Below are 19,944 nucleotides of genomic sequence, written 5' to 3'. Positions count from 1 at the left end.
ATGCACGCACACACAGACACAGACACACACACACGCACGCACGCACGCACGCACGCACGCGCACGCACGCACGCACGCATGCACGCACACACAGACACACACACATACACACACTTCTGTGTGGGATGCTCTCTGATGCAAGCCCTGCTTAGGGGCCTGCTGTGCTCTTCCATGGCTTATTCTGGGACTTCTGCTCCAGGGACTAGGTGATTCCTCAGGCGTGATGAATCACCTGATTTTCCAGCAATCAGACAGACAATACGGTGCAAATGGAATTGTTAGGAAGTGTAATGGGCCCGTGATGCTGCCACAGGCTCATCTCAGCCTTCAATGAAAATATAATAAAGAGGTTGGGGGTGGGGAGAAAAGGAGACAGAGGAGAGTGAGCAGGGAGCAGAGGCCGAAAATCTGATTGCTGGGTGGCATCAAGCGCACAAAGGAAGCAGCCACATTACAAACTCATTTCTAAAGTGAATTATAATGCCAGGGGAAGGGCATTTAAACACCAGCAGCCAGTCAAACACATGACATGTGAGCAGGCTTCAATGGTAGGGAGAGATGTGTGCTATAAAGGTTGCCATTGCAGGAGGATGCTGGGGCTCCCTCCCCCCCTCAGGCTGCCATAGGGAGAACGGCTTGATCATGAAGCAGGAAGTGGGAAGTGGGCTTGGAAGATCTCAGAACCAAGAATTCCAGAATTCCAGAATTCTGTCTCACAGATCACAACTGCATGTGAAATCTTCTTAGTATCACTTCAGTGAAATCTTAATTCATATTGGAAGAGCAGAAAAAGGTTTTTGGCCAGAGGAGCCTCTGCTGCATTTTCACCCTGCAGACACAGAAGGGATGGGACAATAATCTCTGCTCCCTGGGACTTGTCTTCTTAAGCAGAGATACATAACAGAAACAGCCAGAAAGCAAGTCATATCACTACAAGTGTGATGGTGTCATCTTCACATACAATCATCAATGTCCTAATCCCCATGTCATGTGACTATCTGGAAACAGCCTTGTGTATTTAAATTGTTAAGAAGAGTCACTGGTGTCATTTAGGAAGGAAGAAATGATGGAGACCGGGGAACAATATGAAGACTTAGAAAGCTACTAGAGTCAAGGTGTATCTAAGAGTACCAGGAGCTGGATATCAGCCTAGGGACCAATCCTCCCTTAGCCTAGGGGGAAAGAGGACCTATCTGCCACTTCATCTTGGACTTTCAGCTTCCAGCACCATGAAAGGAAGAAATGCTTGTTATTCAAGCCTAGAGTCTGTGATATTTTGTTATGGAAGAAGATTCAGGGAGATGTAGAAATGGATTGAGGAGAGACAGGAACTATTTTGGAAGGAGTTAGATCAAACCTCTCTCCAAAGGCCACAGCACAGCCACATGGCATTGGATAGTAAGAAAGGTCAGGTGACAAGGAAGGTAAGTCAGAGCATCAGAGGCCAAGCATGAGCCTGCCAGGATGAACATGCCAGATGAGATGGGCATCATGTGGACTTCTCTAAGGACAGAGTGAAGCCTGAGATTCAGGAGCCATACAGTTAATAGTGATAACCAAGAGGTGAGACATGGGATTTGCAGGATTCCAAGGTTATGCTGAGTAATCTGATAGTTAACCAAAAACATGGAAGTGAAGAAGCCACAGGAATGTCAAGCCATGTGCTGGGTAGATAGTACCTATGAATCTGGAGACTGGTAATCAGGCAGTCACTAAATATCAGCTGAGGAAAGGTTGTTGAAGCTAAAGAGCTCAGGTTCTAGAGGTTCTAGAGCTCAAACAGGGCAGAAACTTGGGGGCAAGAGTCGATTCAAAGGTCATGGAAGAATACTGCTTACTGATGTAGTCTTAAGCCCACAGGACCACCAACTCAAGGGTGGCAGCACTCAATTGATCTGGGCCCTCCTATATCAATTACCTATCAAAAGATGCAGCACCGTTTTGCCCATGAGTTCCTACTTCCCAGATGACTATAGTTTGTGTCAAGTTGACATAAAAACAGCCATCACAATTGACCCCTTGTCAACTTGACACATAGACACATCAATGAGAAGTCATAACTTTTCTTTTTCACTCAGTCTCAAGATCTCACACTAATGTCAATATCACAAAATAAAGCTTTCCAAATTTTAAAAGTCCCATTGTTTTAACAAAATTCAAACACTTAAAAAACTAAAGTCTCTCTAAAATCACATTTCTCTAAAATATCCAAAGTCTCTTTAAAAGTTTGAAGTCCTTTGACTGTCAACTCCTATAAGATCAAAATAAGTTAGATGCTTTTCTTCTTACTCCAGGAGATAAGAATCACTGCACAGTTACCCAAATCCAAGCAAACCCAAAGTCCAACAGTGAAATCTCACCGTCAGATTTAAAGGACCCATAATCTTCTATGCTACTAAGAGCTAGACATAGTACATGCAGCTTGTCTCCTAGGCTCAAGCTTGCTTCACTACACAGCTGCAGCTGTCCTTGGTGGTCAACACATGCTACTGGCATCTTCCAGATGCTTAGGACCTCTGCATCTGGGCTACACTTTAGCTAATAGCCTTCCATGGGCTCTGTTTGGGAATTCTGATTCTTGTCACATGCTGAGCATCAACTTCTCTCCAAGACCACTTCAATACTGGGCCTTCAACTGCAACTGAAGTTATACTTTTGCCAGTAGCCTCTCTCAGCCTCTCTTTAGTGGCTCAGGCTACACAAGTGTCAAGCCCAACTGCTCTGCTTGGTCACTTCATGCCACTCGGTCACAGCTCCACTTGGATGACTCTTATACTGCCAAGTTCTGTCAGTATGAGGTATAACCTTGGCTCCCTGTAGACCCACAGTTTCTGTATGCTGACTCTGATGAACATCCCCCTAAAGACTTCATCTCAGTGATAGATACTGGTCCCTTCTTTTTCTGTTTTACCTTTTATTTATCTATTTTTTATTCACTTTGCATCCTGACTACAGCTGCCTCTCTCCTCTCAGTCCCACCCTCACAAACCCCATTACTTCCTCCACTGCTCAGAGAAGGAGAAGCCTGCCATGGGTACCACTCCACCCTGGAACATTGAATCACTGCATAACTAAGCATACCCTCTCCCATTGAGGCCAAACAAGGAAGCCCAGCTAGGGGAAGGGGATCTAACTGTAGGCAACAGAGTCACAGACAGCTCCTGCTCCAACTGTCAGGATAAAGATCAAGCTGCACATCTGTTACAAATTTGTAGGGGGCCTAGGTTCAGCCCATATGTGCTCTTTATTGGTAGTTTAGCTCTGTGAGCTCCCATTTGGGCCTAGATTAGTTGACTTTGTAGGTTTCTTTTTCTTTTTGAGTCCTTGACACCTCTAGCTCCATCAAGCCTTTCCCCCACTCTTCTACAAGTCTCCCTGAGCTCAACCTAATGTTTGGCTATGGGTTTCTGCATCTGTTTCCATCAGCTGATGGATAAAGCCTCTCAGGAGACACTTGTGCTGGGCTCCTGACTGCAAGCTCACAGAGTATCATTAAGAGTGTCAGGGTTAGCTCTCACCCACCATGTGAGTCTCAACTTGGGCCAGTTATTGTTTGGCCATTCCTTCAATCTCTGATCAATATTTGTTTCTGCATATCTGATAGGCAGAACAGATTTAGGGTTGAAGTTTTGTGGATAGGTTGGTATCCTGCTCCCTCCACTGGAGAGAAGCACTTAAAGAAATGTTTGGTGTCCTTAGTCATCAGGAAAATTCAAATCAAAATGACTCTGAGATTTCTTCTGACACATGTCAGAATGGCTAAGATAAGACTCAAGTAATGACATATGCTGGCAAGGTTATGGAGCAAGGGGAACACTCCTCCATTGTTGGTGGGATTGAAAATTTGCACTTTGGAATCAATTTGATATTTTCTCAGAAACTTGGGACTAATTCTTTCTCAAGGTCCAGCTATACCACTCCTGGGCATATATCCAAAAGATGCTCCACTATAACCCAAGGACTTTTGCTCAACTATGTTCATAGCAGCTTTATTTGTAGTAACCAGAAACCAGAAACAACCTAGATGTACCTCAACTAAAAAGTGGAGGAAGAAAATGTGGTATATTTATAAAAGGGAATTTTACTCACCTATTAAAAACATGGGCATCATGAAATATGCAGGCAAATGGATGGAACTAGAAAATATCATCCTGAGTGAGGTAATCCAGACCCAGAAGGACATGTATAGAATGTACTCATAAGTGGATATTAGTCATAAAGTACAGGATAACCATGTTATAATCCACAGTCCCAAAGAAGCTAAATAACAGGGAGGGCCTTAGGGAGGATGAGTGAAGCTTACTCAAAAGGGAATATATAATAGACATTGGAGAAGGAGGGAGGGAAGGAAGTGGGTAGAAGAGGGTGTAAGGAGGGGAACAGGACTGGGTATCAGGTGTGGGGAAAAGGGTCAGGAGAGGGCTGGGAAAGAGAATGGAAATCGGGGCAGGGGGAGAGCGGGGGGCATCTATGGGAGGAGCCAGAGACCTGGGATGGGAGAGACTTCCTTGGAGTCTCTAGCTGGGGGTCCTAACAGCTGGATGTATACAGACTGAAGCAGTCACCTCCTGTAACCAGTCAGGACTACCAGTGGAGGGAGACGGTTCCTTCTTAATCACAGCTGATTCTTTGGTCCCAGCTGACTAATATAGATTATCCCAGAAAAGCAATGGTTTCATTTTAGTGGTTAGTCTCTTATTGATAACAGCTAATTGTTCAGATCTGGTTGACAAGAACCACAAATTCTTAAATATCACATGCTGGCTCTGATAGAGACATTGTTCCCCTCTGAAACTTACCAGGATTCCTTAGCCTGCCTGCCTGCCTCTGCCTCTCTCTCTCTCTCTCTCTCTCTCTCTCTCTCCTCTCTCTCTCCCTCTCCTCTCTCTCTCCTCTCTCTCTCTCTGTCTGTCTCTGTCTCTGTCTCTGTCTCTGTCTCTGTCTCTCTCTCTCTCTCTCTCTCTTCCTCTCTCTCTCCCCCCTCTCTCTGTATAGCCCAGGTTGTCCTGGAACTCACTCTATAGACAAGACAAGGCTGGCCTCAAACTCAGAAATCTGCCTGCCTCTCCCAAGTGCTAGGATTAAAGGTGTGAGCCACCACTGCCCGGCTTGCATCTCTTTTAATATTTCTGTTTTCCAAGTTCCCATAGAACAGCCCATTAAACTATGATCACTCAATGACTTGTCCAGCTCAAAGTTCTATAGTCCTTCTACAATTCTCTCCAAAGCATCATGGTCAGGTCTGACACGTCAATACCCTACTCCTGGTACCAATTTCTATCTTTTTTTTTTTTTTTTTCTTGGTTTTTTGAGACAGGGTTTCTCTGTATAGCCCTGGCTGTCCTGGAACTCACTCTGTAGACCAGGCTGGCCTCGAACTCAGAAATCCACCTGCCTCTGCCTCCCAAGTGCTGGGATTAAAGGCGTGCGCCACCACCGCCCGGCTACCAATTTCTATCTTAGTTGGAGCTTCTATTGCTATGATAATACATCATGACCAGAATCAACTTGGAAAGGAAAGGGTTTGTTTTCCTTATACTTCCACATACCAGTCCATCATTAGGGGAAGTCAGGGCATGAACCTGAAGGCAGAAGCTGATGCAGAGACCAAGGAGAAAATAGCTTATTGGCTCGCTCAACCTGATTTCTTGTAATACAGAGAATACCAGCCCATGGATGGTACCACTCACAGTGAGTTGGGCCTTCACACATAAATCATTAATGAAAAGAATGGTCTACAGGCTTGCCTACAGGCCAACCTGGTGGGGAAATTTTCTTAATTGAGGTTCCTGCTTCCCAATGACTCTAGCTTGTGTCAAGTTGACATAAAACCAGCTATCACACTGTCCTAGCACACCTCCTCAGACCCTCTTTGTCTGTAACTGCCACCTATCACTTATCTACTGATCACAGCCTTCTGGCCCTGACATCTCTCATTGACCTGAAACTCAGCCTGCACCTTGACAGAACCCCCTTGGGTGATCATTTCAATGATCTCCTATGTCTGTATGTCAGCTCAGACCTCAAGCTTGTAGAAAGTAAAAGACATTTTTTTTTTTAATTTTTGCTTCAATGTTTCCATGATGACTTGATTTGACTTTACAGTTTGTGTTGACTTACTTGCACTGATTTCATTTCTAGATTGTTTTCCACAAAAGAATGACAATGGGCCCCAAACCCATATACCTCACAACTGTGTCAGCCCTATATAGGGAAAATGGCCATTATCATTTACAGCAAAGCTAGTTAGTAGCACCTTGAAGATGAAGTGCATTGAAGCAAATCCCTTGTCTCCACAGGCAGACATCCTCAATCACACTAACTACAAGGCAGGGTAAGCTGACCCTTTCCTGATCTGCAGGCAGGGCATGCTTCATTCAACACTCTTGGGCAGATTATGCTCAAGTGAGCACAAAGTTATCCCCACTCTATTTTAAAATGCACAGCAGTCAACTGTTGTTTCATGGTCAGAACTTCCTTAGGAAGCTGCTGGAGTTAATCTGCAAAATCGAGGACTCGGCAGAGCAATTCAGGCTGTCTATCTATGGCAGCTGCCACCCCGATCTTCTAGAGGAGAGCAGACACTGACATTTGCTGTTAGATGGGCTTACAGATGGGTTCCTTGAGTACCACCCCAACACACACACACACACACACACACACACACACACACACAGCAGCAGCAGCAGCAAGGGTTTCAGAGATAAACATGAGGATAGGAGCAGCATGCTTTAAATTCTTTTAATGCTCCTGTTCAACCATTCTAAGAGAGACTGCTTCCAGGTATCTACCGAATGATCAAAACAGTAAATATCCAGAGTGTTCATGACCATGATTCCACAGGCAAGCCCTTGCAGTGGCAGTAAGCACACAGAGCATGGTTCATGGACTTTCACACAAACACAGCTTGAAGAGTCCCACCCAAGTCAGCATGGACATCCATGCAAACACAGCACATGAATTCCATCACCTGTAACACAGAATATGGGCTATTATGTAAATGCCATAATTATACTCCAATTCAGTATTGAATTCACTCACAAATGAAACGTGTGGGTTCACATATAAATACAGCCCGTAGACTCCCACACAGCCTCACAGTACCCCAAATAAGAATCTGGATGCACAGCAAGCACAAACGAGAATGGTATATGACCAAAGGGGCCACAGCGTGACGTTGTTGAACTAGAGAACAGCAGGCTAGAAAGATGGCTCCATGGTGAAGAGCACTTGCTGCTCTTGCAGAGGACTATTGTTCATCCCCAGAACCCATTTTGTGACTTAACTCCAGTTCCAGGGAATCCTATGCTCTCTTCTGAGCCCTAGAGGCACCAGGTGTGCACACCATGCACTTACATACATGTGGTCAAAACACTCACACACTCATAAACCTTTCTTAAAAACAGAATGGCAGAGGTAACTTCCAGATCAGAAATACTAAGAGCAGCAGAAACTTCTGGCTCTCTCTGAGCTGCCGCTGAGCTCTGAAGCCTTGCACATCACCTCATAGCATGCATTCACAGCATTGTTACCAACTGATTTAGTTTCTAATTTTATTTTTATTTTGAGATGAATTTTTGCTATGCTGTCCACTCTGTCCATGAGCCTAGCCTCAAGCAACCCTCTTCAGCTTCCTGAAGAGCTGGGACTATAAATAAATGTCACCATGCCCAGATGCTCAGCCTTGTTTTATTTTATTTTATTTTTTGAAACAGGGTCTCACTATGTAGTCCTGACTAACATAGAACTCTCTGGATAGACTAGGTAGTCCTCAAACTAAGAGAAGTTGCCTCTGCCTCTTAAGTCCTAGGATTAAAGGCATGGCCCACACTCAGTCTAACCTGTTTTAAAGAAGTGGAAATAAGAGAGATGGCTCAGTGGTTAAGAGCGCTGACTGCTCTTCCAGAGGTCCTGAGTTCAAATCCCAGCAACCACATGGTGGCTCACAGCCATCTGTAATGAGATCTGATGCCCTCTTCTGGTGTGTCTGAAGACAGCTACAGTGTAATTATATATAATGAATAAATAAATCTTTAAAAAAAAAAGAAGTGGAAACAAAGGCTTAAAGAAATTAAATTCCTCATCAAAGATCACCATACCAGTAAACTGACTAAAATCAGAGAACCCATCCATGGAAGCTGCAGGAAGTCAGCATTACAGGTGGGTATCAGAAGATCAGGGCTGACCACGGGCGACTGCCTTCTGTGTATACCTTGACCCAACAAAGTGGGAGACTCAGCACTTGCAGTTTCTCACGTTATTGTTCCCTACTTCCACTCCAGATGAAGTCATGTAGAGGACATCACACACCAGACTTCACATCTGCCATCAAGGATAGCCCTTTACACACCTAACCATGACATCTTATTACCTGAAAATTCATCAAAATATAGGAACTCAAAGGTGGCTATTTTCTTCACTGCAGTGACAAAATATCCAACAAAAGCAATGCAAGCAAGGAGGAGTCTGCTCAGATCCACAGTTGGAAAACATACGTGGCAGCTGGTCACATCATACCACAGTTGAGAAGCAGGATTGCAGGACCCTTGCCATCACCAGAACCCACCAAAGACAAGGCAAGACAGACAGTCACTTAGGGTATGATGGTCTTCCTATGGTTCCTGCGTATAGTGGCCAACTGTTCTGACTAGCTTCAAAGACATGGCCAAGTGGGGAAAAGGAAGGCTCCAACATAAATCTCAGCATAGTAATACTAGATTTTCTCCTGTACAAAGGTCTCCACAGAGTAAATGACCTGTTCTGACAAGTCCCTACTTGTCAGAGGTGCCTTCATGGAGACTAAGTCCCTTACAGCCCAACTCTTAATTTTGAGGACAGCTTTGATGTCACCATCAGTAGACCATGTCATCCAAAAAGCAAAGAGACCACGCAAAGGACCATGTCTTTCTTTTGGGGGGCCAGAAGGGGTCACCACTGGTTGCCATATGTAGCCTAAAATGACAATGTTTTCATGAAGGTATCTGCCACCTACAGTGTAACTGAGGTCAGGGCCCAGGGCAGAGTGGTGGTTGCAGGGCCTTTCATCCTCACACATGGGACATACTACCTGTGTCAGATTGTATAACAGTTAAGATACTGATGACCTGAAGTAAGGGGAGATCCCAAGTGATAATGAATGCAAACACATACACACAGTGTACAATACACAGGGTAGAACACATGCAAAGCATGAGGCCCCACATTATACACACAGACCACATGGCTCACAAAGTCTCACACATATATCACAATATATAATATCCTACTTAATATATGCAAATGACACAACATACTATACATACACAGAACATGAGACATACACAATCTAGCATATAATGCGTACATAACACCCAGGACAACACATAACACATAAATCCTACACATACATACATACACACACACACATACACACACACACACACACACACACATACACACACACACACCAATATATAGATATACATACAGGGCAGTGGTTCCCAGGGAAGTGCACACCTATATATGGGGTATTTGAGTTTAATGATCAGTTAGTGATTTGGTTGTTGAATAGTTTGCATGTTTAGTAAGCTATAGGAGTTCCCAACATGTAGAGATGTGTCCTACATTCCCTGCAGGGTATGTTCTAAGCACTTTATGTGTTCTCTGTATGGGAGGAGATGGATACTCTAGCACTTGTCAGAGAGTGAGAGACAGACAAGCCAGCATGGCATATGTCTGAGCAAGGGTGGAGAATGGAAGTTCTGTTCTATGGAAAGGAAGGGGCAGAGAAGTGCAAGAAATGTGGGGCAGGGTGATCCTGAAGTAGCAGCTGCCATGACTCATTCAAAATCTTAAGAGGGAGGCTTGGCAAGTCTGAAAATAGCCTTGAGTCTTAATTTGATTTTAGTAACAGTCTGTTTTAAGCTTAAAATAAACCTTTTTCTGCCAACTAGCAATTGACTGTCACTAATAAAAATTGATGTTTTCAGGAACAATGCATGGACAGTAAAAACCACACAGGGGGATGGTGTGCCATAGCACAGGGGAATTCGTGTCTACTTTGAGCTTTACCCCAGGGCAGTCAGCAGTAAGAGTGACAGGTTTCATGGTGAAGAGAGAACACATGAGCTTTCATTTGTATGCATGTACCCACATGTGCATACATACCTATACCCAGACATACATGTTCAGATGAGCACTCATATTTGTATCTATCTATCTATCTATCTATCTATCTATCTATCTATCTATCTATCTATATCTACATCTATATCTATATCTATATCTATATCTATCTATCTATCTATCTATCTATCTATCTATCTATATATATATATTATATATATATATACATGCATGTGTGCTCATACACATGTGTATATAAACTTACACAGTCATATGCCCTTTTCCCTTTGAAATATTGCTTCCATGACATGAAGAAATGCTGCCTTCTCATGAACCATGACATCAACATCAGGCTCATTAGCAAGGGGGTCCAACCACTGCTGACTCTCTGGTACTGGTGTTTGAGTTCTTTCTCTTGTTAAATTCATATCAAAATAAATGCACAGAGTGTCCTATAGCCATGATGAATATTTTCCTTTTAATTGGTCTACTTGGACTATTTGTTGGGAAATCAGTAAAGCTTTTAGTTTCAGCAAGCAAGGAGCCAGTAGAGAGCTGAGTTTTGAGGACATCAAGTCTTGCTCTGTACTTGCTGTCAATTGTCCCTGAGTGTGGCCATTCCCTGTAGAGAATAACCTGGGACAGATCTTGCTACCATACCCATGGCTGTCCTCTGCAGATGCTTCTGAACAGCAGGGATACAGGGTAGTCAAGAGAAGCAGACAACATTCATATATATAGCTTGGCATGGTCACTGGCTTCCAAACATGCCCCTGAAGCTGATGGTATGTTCAAAAGCTAAGGAGGGTGCTCCTGGCTGATTAGCCTGCTGCACACACCTGGACCCATTTCCATACTTCCATGAGGCACTGCCACCCTCCAGGGTCTCGGGGTTCCAGGGGACAGAAGGCAGAGCCACCACTCACTTGTTTCCTGTGAGGATGTATCCCTGCTGTTCCTCCTCAGAAGGCTGCACTTCCAGCTGTAGGCCTCCACTAGGGGGTTCCTGTGCTGCCAACTCGAGGCTTTGTTCATCCTCCCACTCCTCTGGAGTTCGGTTTTGAAATTGATCCTCAAGCCTCCTGGGCTGGAGCTCTGAGTTCAGCTTCCTTTCAAATAGTTCTTTGGAGTAAGTCCGGCTCTTCACATGCTCTACCCCAGCAGTCTCCTCTTCTGAAGACAAGACTTCCTCAGGCTGCTCTGACTTCTTCATCTCTTCTCTGGAGGATTTTTCCAGAAGGGGAGCTTCAGGTAATAGAGGAGACCCGTAATCTTTCAAGAGGTTCCCACGCTGGAAGCTCAGATGGTTGACCTAACAAAGAAGAGAAGAAACACCCATGAGATGACATGTAAGAAGGGACTGCCAATGCACGGTTCAGAAGTGAACTCACATGGCAGAATAACAGTAGGCTACTCTGAAGGGGACTATGCAAGAAAGGAGGGCAGTGTCTGTGCAGAACCATATCTAGAGAGACACCAGTCAGGGTGTCAGAGTCACTTCATGCTGCTCTATCCTACTCTTCCACCCTCCCTCACTCACCTTCCTGGAAAGTACAATTTTTAATGTGATGTACACCCTCAGCATCTCATGTGGTGTCAAGACCCCTCTAGGAGCAATGAACACCAAACAACTGTCACAAATCTTAATCATTGTTTGCCTCTACTGAGCTCTCCCACATACAAAGATGTAGTAAGAGATACTTCGTACGTGTGAATTCAGTCTTTCAATAAACTCTAGGAGTTTGTAACCATCCATAACTCCTATTTCACAGACAGGGAAGCTGTGGCAGAAGCTAACCATGGACTGAGCCTATTGTGGGAATATGTACTCATTCTAGTGACATCCTGGTCCAGGTAAAGATGATGCTTCCCAGCCTGACCCAACTTTCTCCATATCAGGTGACACCTTGGGCACATACTGGCATCTGCAGAAGGGTGCTATGATTGTGGCTCACTGTTATGAACCCAGCACTTGTTTTTCCTGCACAAGCCTCATTTCATCATTGCCCACACTCTGGCCTCTGCTTCACAGACTCAGCCTAAGAGAAGCTGGACATAAAATGATCACAGTGGAGATCAGTAGTTCCAGATTTTGAAATAGCGTCTAACCCCTGTCAAAGGTGATATTTCCACCAGGGCAAGGCCTCCAAGGTGTGACTCATGATGTGTACAGAAACAAAAGCCTTTATCAGTCTAGTGGAGTAGTTTTACCTGTGAAACTGTATTTCTGATTTTACACCAGACAGGAACTAGCGGTGTGATTTCTTTTATAACTTACCTCACCGAATACATATATTTAGGAAGTAAATAACTGTGAGGAAAAACACTCCCTCTTGACTAGAAGTTATGACTTTTCCTTTTGAATATGTGAATATAGTAGTTTGACAAAAACATTTACTCCAATTTTGATTTGCAACAATACAAGGCAGTTGGTTAGCCATTAGCAACTTTTGAAATACAGGGAATAATGATATCTCAGGTGGAGGGATCTCATATGAGAGAAAGGTGTCACTAAATAAAGAGAGCTCAGAGAATTCAACACTCTAAGCAATAGAGAAAGAAGTCAGCACAACACACAGAATAGAGACGAGCCAAAGCTCAACAAGGGCATGGGGAGGCCATGGTAGAGGCAAGGAGGCCATGAGGAGAGTCTGATGGTTTTACCAAGTTCAGGTCCAGGTGAATTCTGAGACTGCAAACATGAGGACTGTGGGCCCTGGGTGGCATGAATTCCACTCCCCAAATCCAGAAATTCTTTCCTGACCCACTTTCTCCATCACCACTCAGATATAAGTCCCACTGTGGCTATGATTTCAATTTGCTCTCATTCCCTGCTGGCATTCATTAGGCACTGATCCACAAGCAAGCAAAATGACACAAGCAGGTTTTATAGAACCACATGGCATCACTGCCACCTGAGCAGATTTTCTGCTTCCTTAAGACTTAAGAGACCACAGTATTCAAACAAGAACCTCCCTCATCCTTTTAATAAAGCTATTGGGTATTGCTGAAAGGTAGTATATAGGTATTGGCTGACTAAGCCTTTTCATAATGCCTAGGCCTTTCTTAAATACTAGACCAGCTCTCTAACGGAGTACCCTTCAACTGTGTGGCTGCAGGAGATACCAGGGGAGCTGGGATAATGCCAGGTGCTCAGGGGTCTGTGTTTCTCAGCCAGGGGGCCTCAGAAGAAGTATGCAGGACTCAGCAGGGCTACTAAATGGGCCTGTGATGTTCTTATGGGAGAAGGATTCTGAAAATATTAGTTCCCTTTTTTAAATTCACCGTGTCTTTCTGTCAATATATAATGGCTAATTTTTCATTTATTATCTGAAAACAGATGTTATCCTATATCTAGGTCTATACAGTTTTGCGCACACTCTTCAGTTTTCTCAGCGTGAGGATTTTCCATGTACTCTTCCAACAGCTAGGAAACTGCATTTTATAAATATAAAGATGATGGATAACCATATGACTTTAGGTCAATATGATGTCATCTCACCTCCTTGGACACTGGGTCATCCATCTCTGATAGTCTGTGATCTGTAAAAGACAGAAGCATGTTATCCAAGTCCCTGAAAAATGTCCACACGGGTGTCCCAGTGCATGACATGATGATCATACCGAATCCTCATGTGCATGTGAGGTGGAGCAGCATGACCACATTTCTAGCACAGAGTAACTCTATAAACTGCAGAGCAGAGGATGGGTTTGCTAAGCAGACTTAGACACAGCATCACTTGCAGGCAACTCTCCTTGCTTCATAGACAGACCTACCCACATCTTCAATGTTTGTCATAGCTCGGAGGACCTCACCACAGCTAATAGTTATAAAAGCAGACAGATCTACCCAAACGACTTCATATTAAGGATCATGTGGGTTATTACTCTGGTCAAAGGGATGCTGCCCTATTTTTCTTTCTATTGCTGTGAGAAAACAGCATGGCCAGAAGCAACTTGGGAAAGAGTTTCTTTCAGATAGTTTACTGTCCATCATTGAGGAAGTCAGGGCAGGAACTCCAAGTAGGAACTGAAGCAGGGATGATGGAGGAACACTGCTTTACAGGCTTGCTAATCATAGCTTGCTCAGCTTGCCTTCTTATACAACCCCAAAACACCTGCCAAGGGGTGGCACCACCCACAGTAAGCTGCACCCCCCTACATCAGCCATCAACAGAGAAAATATCCTTCAGACTTGTATGTAGGCCAATCTGACGGAGGCATTGTCTCAACTGAGGTTCCCTCTTCCCAGATGACTCCAACTTGGATCAAGTTGAGGGGAAAAGACCTAGCCAGAACCTATTGCCAAAGGTGTGTAACTCAGGGAACAGCCCTCAGTTCACAGAGGCCTCTAGAGCTTCCTAGGTTTGGTTCCCCCTTGAACATTGGTGACTTGCCTCTGTTCCAGTCCACAGAGGAGGGACTGGAACATCTGACTTTCAACAGGATTTTGTGTGCCTACCACATTCAGAGCTCAGAGCCTAGAGGCCTATCTGCCTTGAGCAGCCACTCCAGATAAGATGGAGCATGATGATTTCTGCTGTTCCAAGTAGCCAAAGAAGTAGATGCAGACAGTTGAATGAATACTTTTCAGTTTGTTGTTCAAATATTTGACAGTGCATACTGGCATGACCCAAACTGCATTCTCCATCACTCCTAGGTTTTCCTAATTCTGAACCTCAGCAAGCAGGAATCAAACCTCCTCCCTGAGAGCAATTTGCCATTCAACGTAATTGCTTGGGTAAGCTTAGTCTTTTAAGAAAGCTTTTAGAGGCAAAAGTTCAAACAGATAAAACTCTTTAATACAGATCCATCTCTCCAGCAGAAAGAATGCATTTATGGTCTGGTGAATAAGATTCTCCCCTCCCTAGATTCTTGTGGTCTTACCACCTCCCTAGATTTCCCTCTCCATAGCTTCTTCTCCTCTGCATGGCATAGTTTCACTCCTTCTCCAGTCCCTCCTATGGCTTTTTTCCCTATCTGTGGACACTCAGCTGCAAAGAACCCAAGGAGTAGGGGAGGTCACCTTGAAGCATTGCCTCTGGAGCATCTGCCTGCTCTCCCGGCTGTCCCTCAGCCCCTCTTCCATGGCTTTCTTGGCTTCCCTCTGCAGGATCATTTTGTATGGTTCCAGCCACTGAGTCTGCCTTCTGCCTCAACTTCAGAGGGTCCAGGCGGTCCACTTCAGCCTGCTGCTGCAGATCCTTCAGGAGACTCTGCAGGAGTGTGTCTAAGGGCACAGACAAAGTCAGAGTTGATGATCAGCATAAGAAGTAGCCTTGGTTTAGGGCGGGGGCGAACTTTTTCATTTAACTGGACAGAGAGGCCACAGAGAAGGAAGGACTTACTGAGTGCCCAGGGAAGGAGAGGGGAGGCCTCACCAGCAACTACAGGTTCAACTAGGGAAGAGTTCACATCTCATCGAGGATCTTTTAGGTTAGCAACAAACCATCATATCAACAAGAATAAGCTGTATCTGCCTCTCCAAGAATAGAAAGCAATTACAGGCTAAAGGGAGACTGTGGCTCATGCTCTACTGTCACTCTACCTAGCCACTCAGATGCTGCTAAGATGGACAGCTGTCATACTTCTTAACGCTTATGGAAACAAGCCTTGCCCAGGCACTCTGAGCAGTGTGGTGATGTGTCCTGCATATATACAGAGACTGGTGGTCTCTGTGCTGAGTGGGAAGTGAGCTCAGAAGGCATGTTCACCATGCAGCCAGCCAAACCTTTGCTGGGAATGAGTCCATACACGGGGGCTCAGGAAATGTTACTGCCTGGGGCCTAGAACCTTCTTCTTGTCTTGGGCCCAGAGGAAGGTGGCATGGGACACACACCACACTTGAAGTCCCCCAGCCTCTACCCTTTGATAGCTCTAGCTAACATCTATTCAAGGGAGCTGGAGCAGGGAACCAACTGTAAAACAGGAAGGCAATATTTTTTATAAGACCCTTATATGAGGCATGTTTGAAAATGAATATTAACCACAATTGTATATTCCCCAGCACCCTAAATGGTCCTTTGACAGTGTGGCAAAGGACAAGTCCCCATGGTGAGAGAGGTGTGGGATCTATGGATGAGTAGACAGCTTACTTCAACACAGAACTAGACTCTGGGTCCATCTTACATGTCTGCTTTGGGCTTTGTATTCAACTAACAGTGGCTATGACATACTTTACAATGAGAAACAACCACACAAACAATGTCTGAGACCCAGGATGTGCTTCTCTATGGATGCTTCTCATCTGCCCTCTTCCTACCTCCTTCTCTCTCCCCCTGCCCTTCATCCTCCTTCCTTCTCCCTCTCTCCCTCCCTCCTTCCTTCCCTCCCTGCTTTAATGCAAGATCCCATTGACTTTGTCCCTCAAGTTCAGATGTCTGGAGTCATAGGTAGTGGCTGGAATGTAAGGATGTAGCAATACTGAGGAGCTATGACAAGTCCTCTGAAGTATATGTGCAAGCATACTGTGGATGGGCATGCATGGATAATGCTGTGTGAAGGAAGAACTTCCCATGGCCAATAAGAGACAGTATGTGTAGCAGGGCATTCTGGGAGTCCCTGCTGCCACTGTCTCATAGAGCCCCATCAGTAGAAACTGAAGACCCACAAGACCTCATCTTCAAGGAAGGGACTCCAAAAGACAATGCTCATGAAAGAGCAATGGGATAATACAGAAGTTCAGCTGGTGCTGGAAAACCCTTTAGAAGGACCTGTCAAGCAGTCCAGTTCCTATGTGTACAGAGCCAAGCACAGTGTACAGTGGATTGCATACAAGGTGGGTCAAAATGTGACCCTGGCTTTCAACAAACAAGAGAGACTATGGCTGAGGATACTTAGGACACTTTGGCCCTCCACACAGGCAGGAGGGTCAGACAGGGAAACTCAGCAGGGACACAGAAAGGCTGAAGAAGGAAAACCTGTGCAATGGATTGACCATAGGCCAGAAGCAGGCAATTATGAGCAATATAAAAAAAGCAAACGTTACAGAATGGAAAGATTACAGTACACAGAACTTAAGCAACCTGAGAGAATGGGCTGGGCAGGTCGCAGTGCAGTTACAGCATAGGGGGGAGAGAGGTCCAGGAAATAGTTAGGCTAACTGCAGATCCTCACCTCTCCCTCTGCATCTCCAAACCCAATCCCCCAGTCTCATATACAGCTCTGCAGCAGACTACTTCTTGTGCAGTTCCTCCATCCCAACTCCATCCCCAGCAGATCTCAGATCTTCACCTCCAATTCCCCTCCCCCACTCAGTGCTTTATCCCAGCCCTGAGCTCCAGCCCTGAGCTCCAGCCCTGAGCTCCAGCCCTGAGCTCCAGCCCTGAGCTCTAGCCCTGAGCTCTAGCAGGCACTCCCTAGGCCACTCAGATCAAGGAAACAGGTGGACTGACTGCAGATCCTCACCTCTTCCCTCCATTCCTCCAAGTTCAATCCCCAAGTCTCTTCCCAGGTATCTCTACCACAGCAGGCCCTGCGTATTTCAGCATAGCTGAAACACAGGACAAAGCCCTTAAAACAGCCTTTATGAATATAACAGAGGAGAAATGACTAAACCCCTTAAAGAAATCTGTGAAAACACATAGAGTAGAAGGAAATGAATAAAACCATTCAAGACCTAAAAGTGGAAATACAATCAATAAAGAAAACCCAAATTGGAGGACATATTGAGATGAAGATTTTAGGAACAGGAACCTCAGAGGCAAATCTCACCATAGAATGTAAGAGAAGGATCTCAGGCATTGAAGACACAATAAAAGAAATGTAAACCTCAGGAAAAGAAAATGTCAAACCTACAAAATTCCTGACACAAAACATCCAGAAAACATGGGGTGCAATAAACATACCAAATAATAACAATAACAATAACAATAATAACAATAATAATATAATAACAATAAATAATAGAAATGGAGAAAGAGAAGAAACCAAGGCAAAGAAACAGAAAATATTTTCAATAAAATCATAGAAGAAAACTTCCCTAACCTAAAGATGTAGATGCCTATCAAAGTATAAGAAAAATACAGAACACCAAGTACACTGGGCCAGAAAAAATATCCCTTTTGAACATAGATGCCAAAATACTGGCAAACTAAATCCAAGAATACATCAAAATGATTATCTACCATGATTAAGTAGGTTTCATCCCAAGAGATAGCAGGATGATTTAACATGTGTTAAATTGATAAATGTAACCCACCATATAAACACACTGGAAGACAAAAAGCACATGAGCATCTCAGTAGATGCTAAAAGACCTTTGGCAAAAATCCAACACCCCTTCATGATAAAAAGTTCCCAGAGAGATTAGGGATACAAGGAACATCCCCCTCCCCCCAAAAAATAATAGTAGTTTACAGCAAGCCTATAAGCAACATCAACCTAAATGTAGAGAAACTCAAAGCAGTTCCACTAGAATCAGGAAAAAGAAAGTAGTGCCTATTCTCTGTATTCCTACTCAGTGCAGTACTTGAAGTCTTAGAGCAGTAAGACAACTGAAAGAGATCAAGAGGATATAAATAGGAAAGGAAAAAATCAAACTGTTTGTATTTGCAGATGATATAACAATATACATAAGTGATACTAAAATTCCACCAGGAAACTCCTACAGCTGATAAACACTTTCTCTAAAGTGGCTGGATACAAAATTAACTCAAAGAAATCACTATTCCTTCTATATACAAATGACAAATGGACTAAGAAAGAAATCAGGAAAAAAAATCACCTTTCACAATAGCCTCAAATGTTATAAGAAATCTAACCAAGTAAGAAAAACACACTGAACCTGATAGAAGAGAAAGTGGGGAATAGCCTTGAACTCACTGACACAGACTGGAAAAAAAAATTCTGAACAGAGCACTAAGATCACTGAACAGACACTAAGATCAACGATTAATAAATGAATCTAACAGGTTTCTGCATAGCAAAGGACACTATCCTTTATACAAAGCAGCAACCTATAAAACAGAAACAAAACAAATGAAACAAAAAATTGTCAGGAAACTAGATACCAATAAAACAAAAAGACAAAGTGGGGTACAGATATAAGCAAAGAATTCTCATGAGGAAACTCAAATGTCTGAGAACCACTTAAAGAAGTATTCAACATCCTTAGGGATCAGGAAATGCCAATCAAAACTAGTCTGATATCTTATACCTGCCATAATGGCTAACTAAACTCAATCGATCAATCAAACAAGTGACAGCTCATGTTGGCAAGGATGTGAAGAAGAATACTCATCCATTGGTAGTAGGATTTCAAACTTAAATATCCACTATGGAAATCAGTGTGGCAGTTCCTTGGGAAGATGAGAATCATCTATTCCAAGATCCAGCTATAGCACTCTTTGGCATATACCCCAAAACCACTTCATCCTACCACAGGGACCTTTGCTCAGTGATGTACATTACTGGTCTATTCACAAAGCAGAATTGGAAACAACCTAGATGTCCCTCAACAGAAAAATGAATAAAGAAAATGTGGTTCCTCTATACAATGGAGTATTGCTCAGTTGTTTTAAAGAAATGAAATTTGCAGGTAAATAGGTGAACTAGAAAAAAAATTATCCCTTGTGAGGTATCTTAGACCCAGAAAGACAAGTTTGATATATATCCACTTATATTTAGATACTAGCTCTTAAGTCAATGATTACCAAATTACAATCAATAGAACTACTGAGGTTAGGTGCAGAGTTAGAGATTAGTGGGGACTGATAGATCTCATTAGGAAAGGGACATCGAATAGATAGTTATGGGTGCATGGGAGGCTGGCTGGCTGGCTGTGAGCCTCTACATCTGTGTTAGTCAGGTACTGTCAGAGCCTCTTAGGAGATAGCTATA

General features: G+C 43.9%; 1 protein-coding gene across 2 annotated transcripts in view; it reads right to left on the bottom strand.

The window, feature by feature from the left end:
- The window catches only part of Ptprn2 (protein tyrosine phosphatase receptor type N2), a 790,024-nt gene that overhangs the window by 409,811 nt on the left and 360,269 nt on the right, over nt 1–19,944 (bottom strand). For both annotated transcript variants that reach the window (XM_031356691.1, XM_031356693.1), the window contains exons 7-9: nt 15,131–15,334; nt 13,607–13,647; nt 11,031–11,416 (exon numbers count right to left, since the gene is read on the bottom strand). In XM_031356691.1, coding sequence (XP_031212551.1) covers nt 11,031–11,416; nt 13,607–13,647; nt 15,131–15,334 — 631 coding nt within the window. The remainder of the gene's footprint in view (nt 1–11,030; nt 11,417–13,606; nt 13,648–15,130; nt 15,335–19,944) is intronic.

Source organism: Mastomys coucha, unplaced genomic scaffold, assembly GCF_008632895.1.
Source record: "Mastomys coucha isolate ucsf_1 unplaced genomic scaffold, UCSF_Mcou_1 pScaffold6, whole genome shotgun sequence".
In the NCBI taxonomy this organism is placed as follows: Eukaryota; Metazoa; Chordata; class Mammalia; order Rodentia; family Muridae; genus Mastomys; species Mastomys coucha.
The sequence above is the reverse complement of the archived record's forward strand: the minus strand, read 5'-3'. Positions and strand labels throughout refer to the sequence as shown.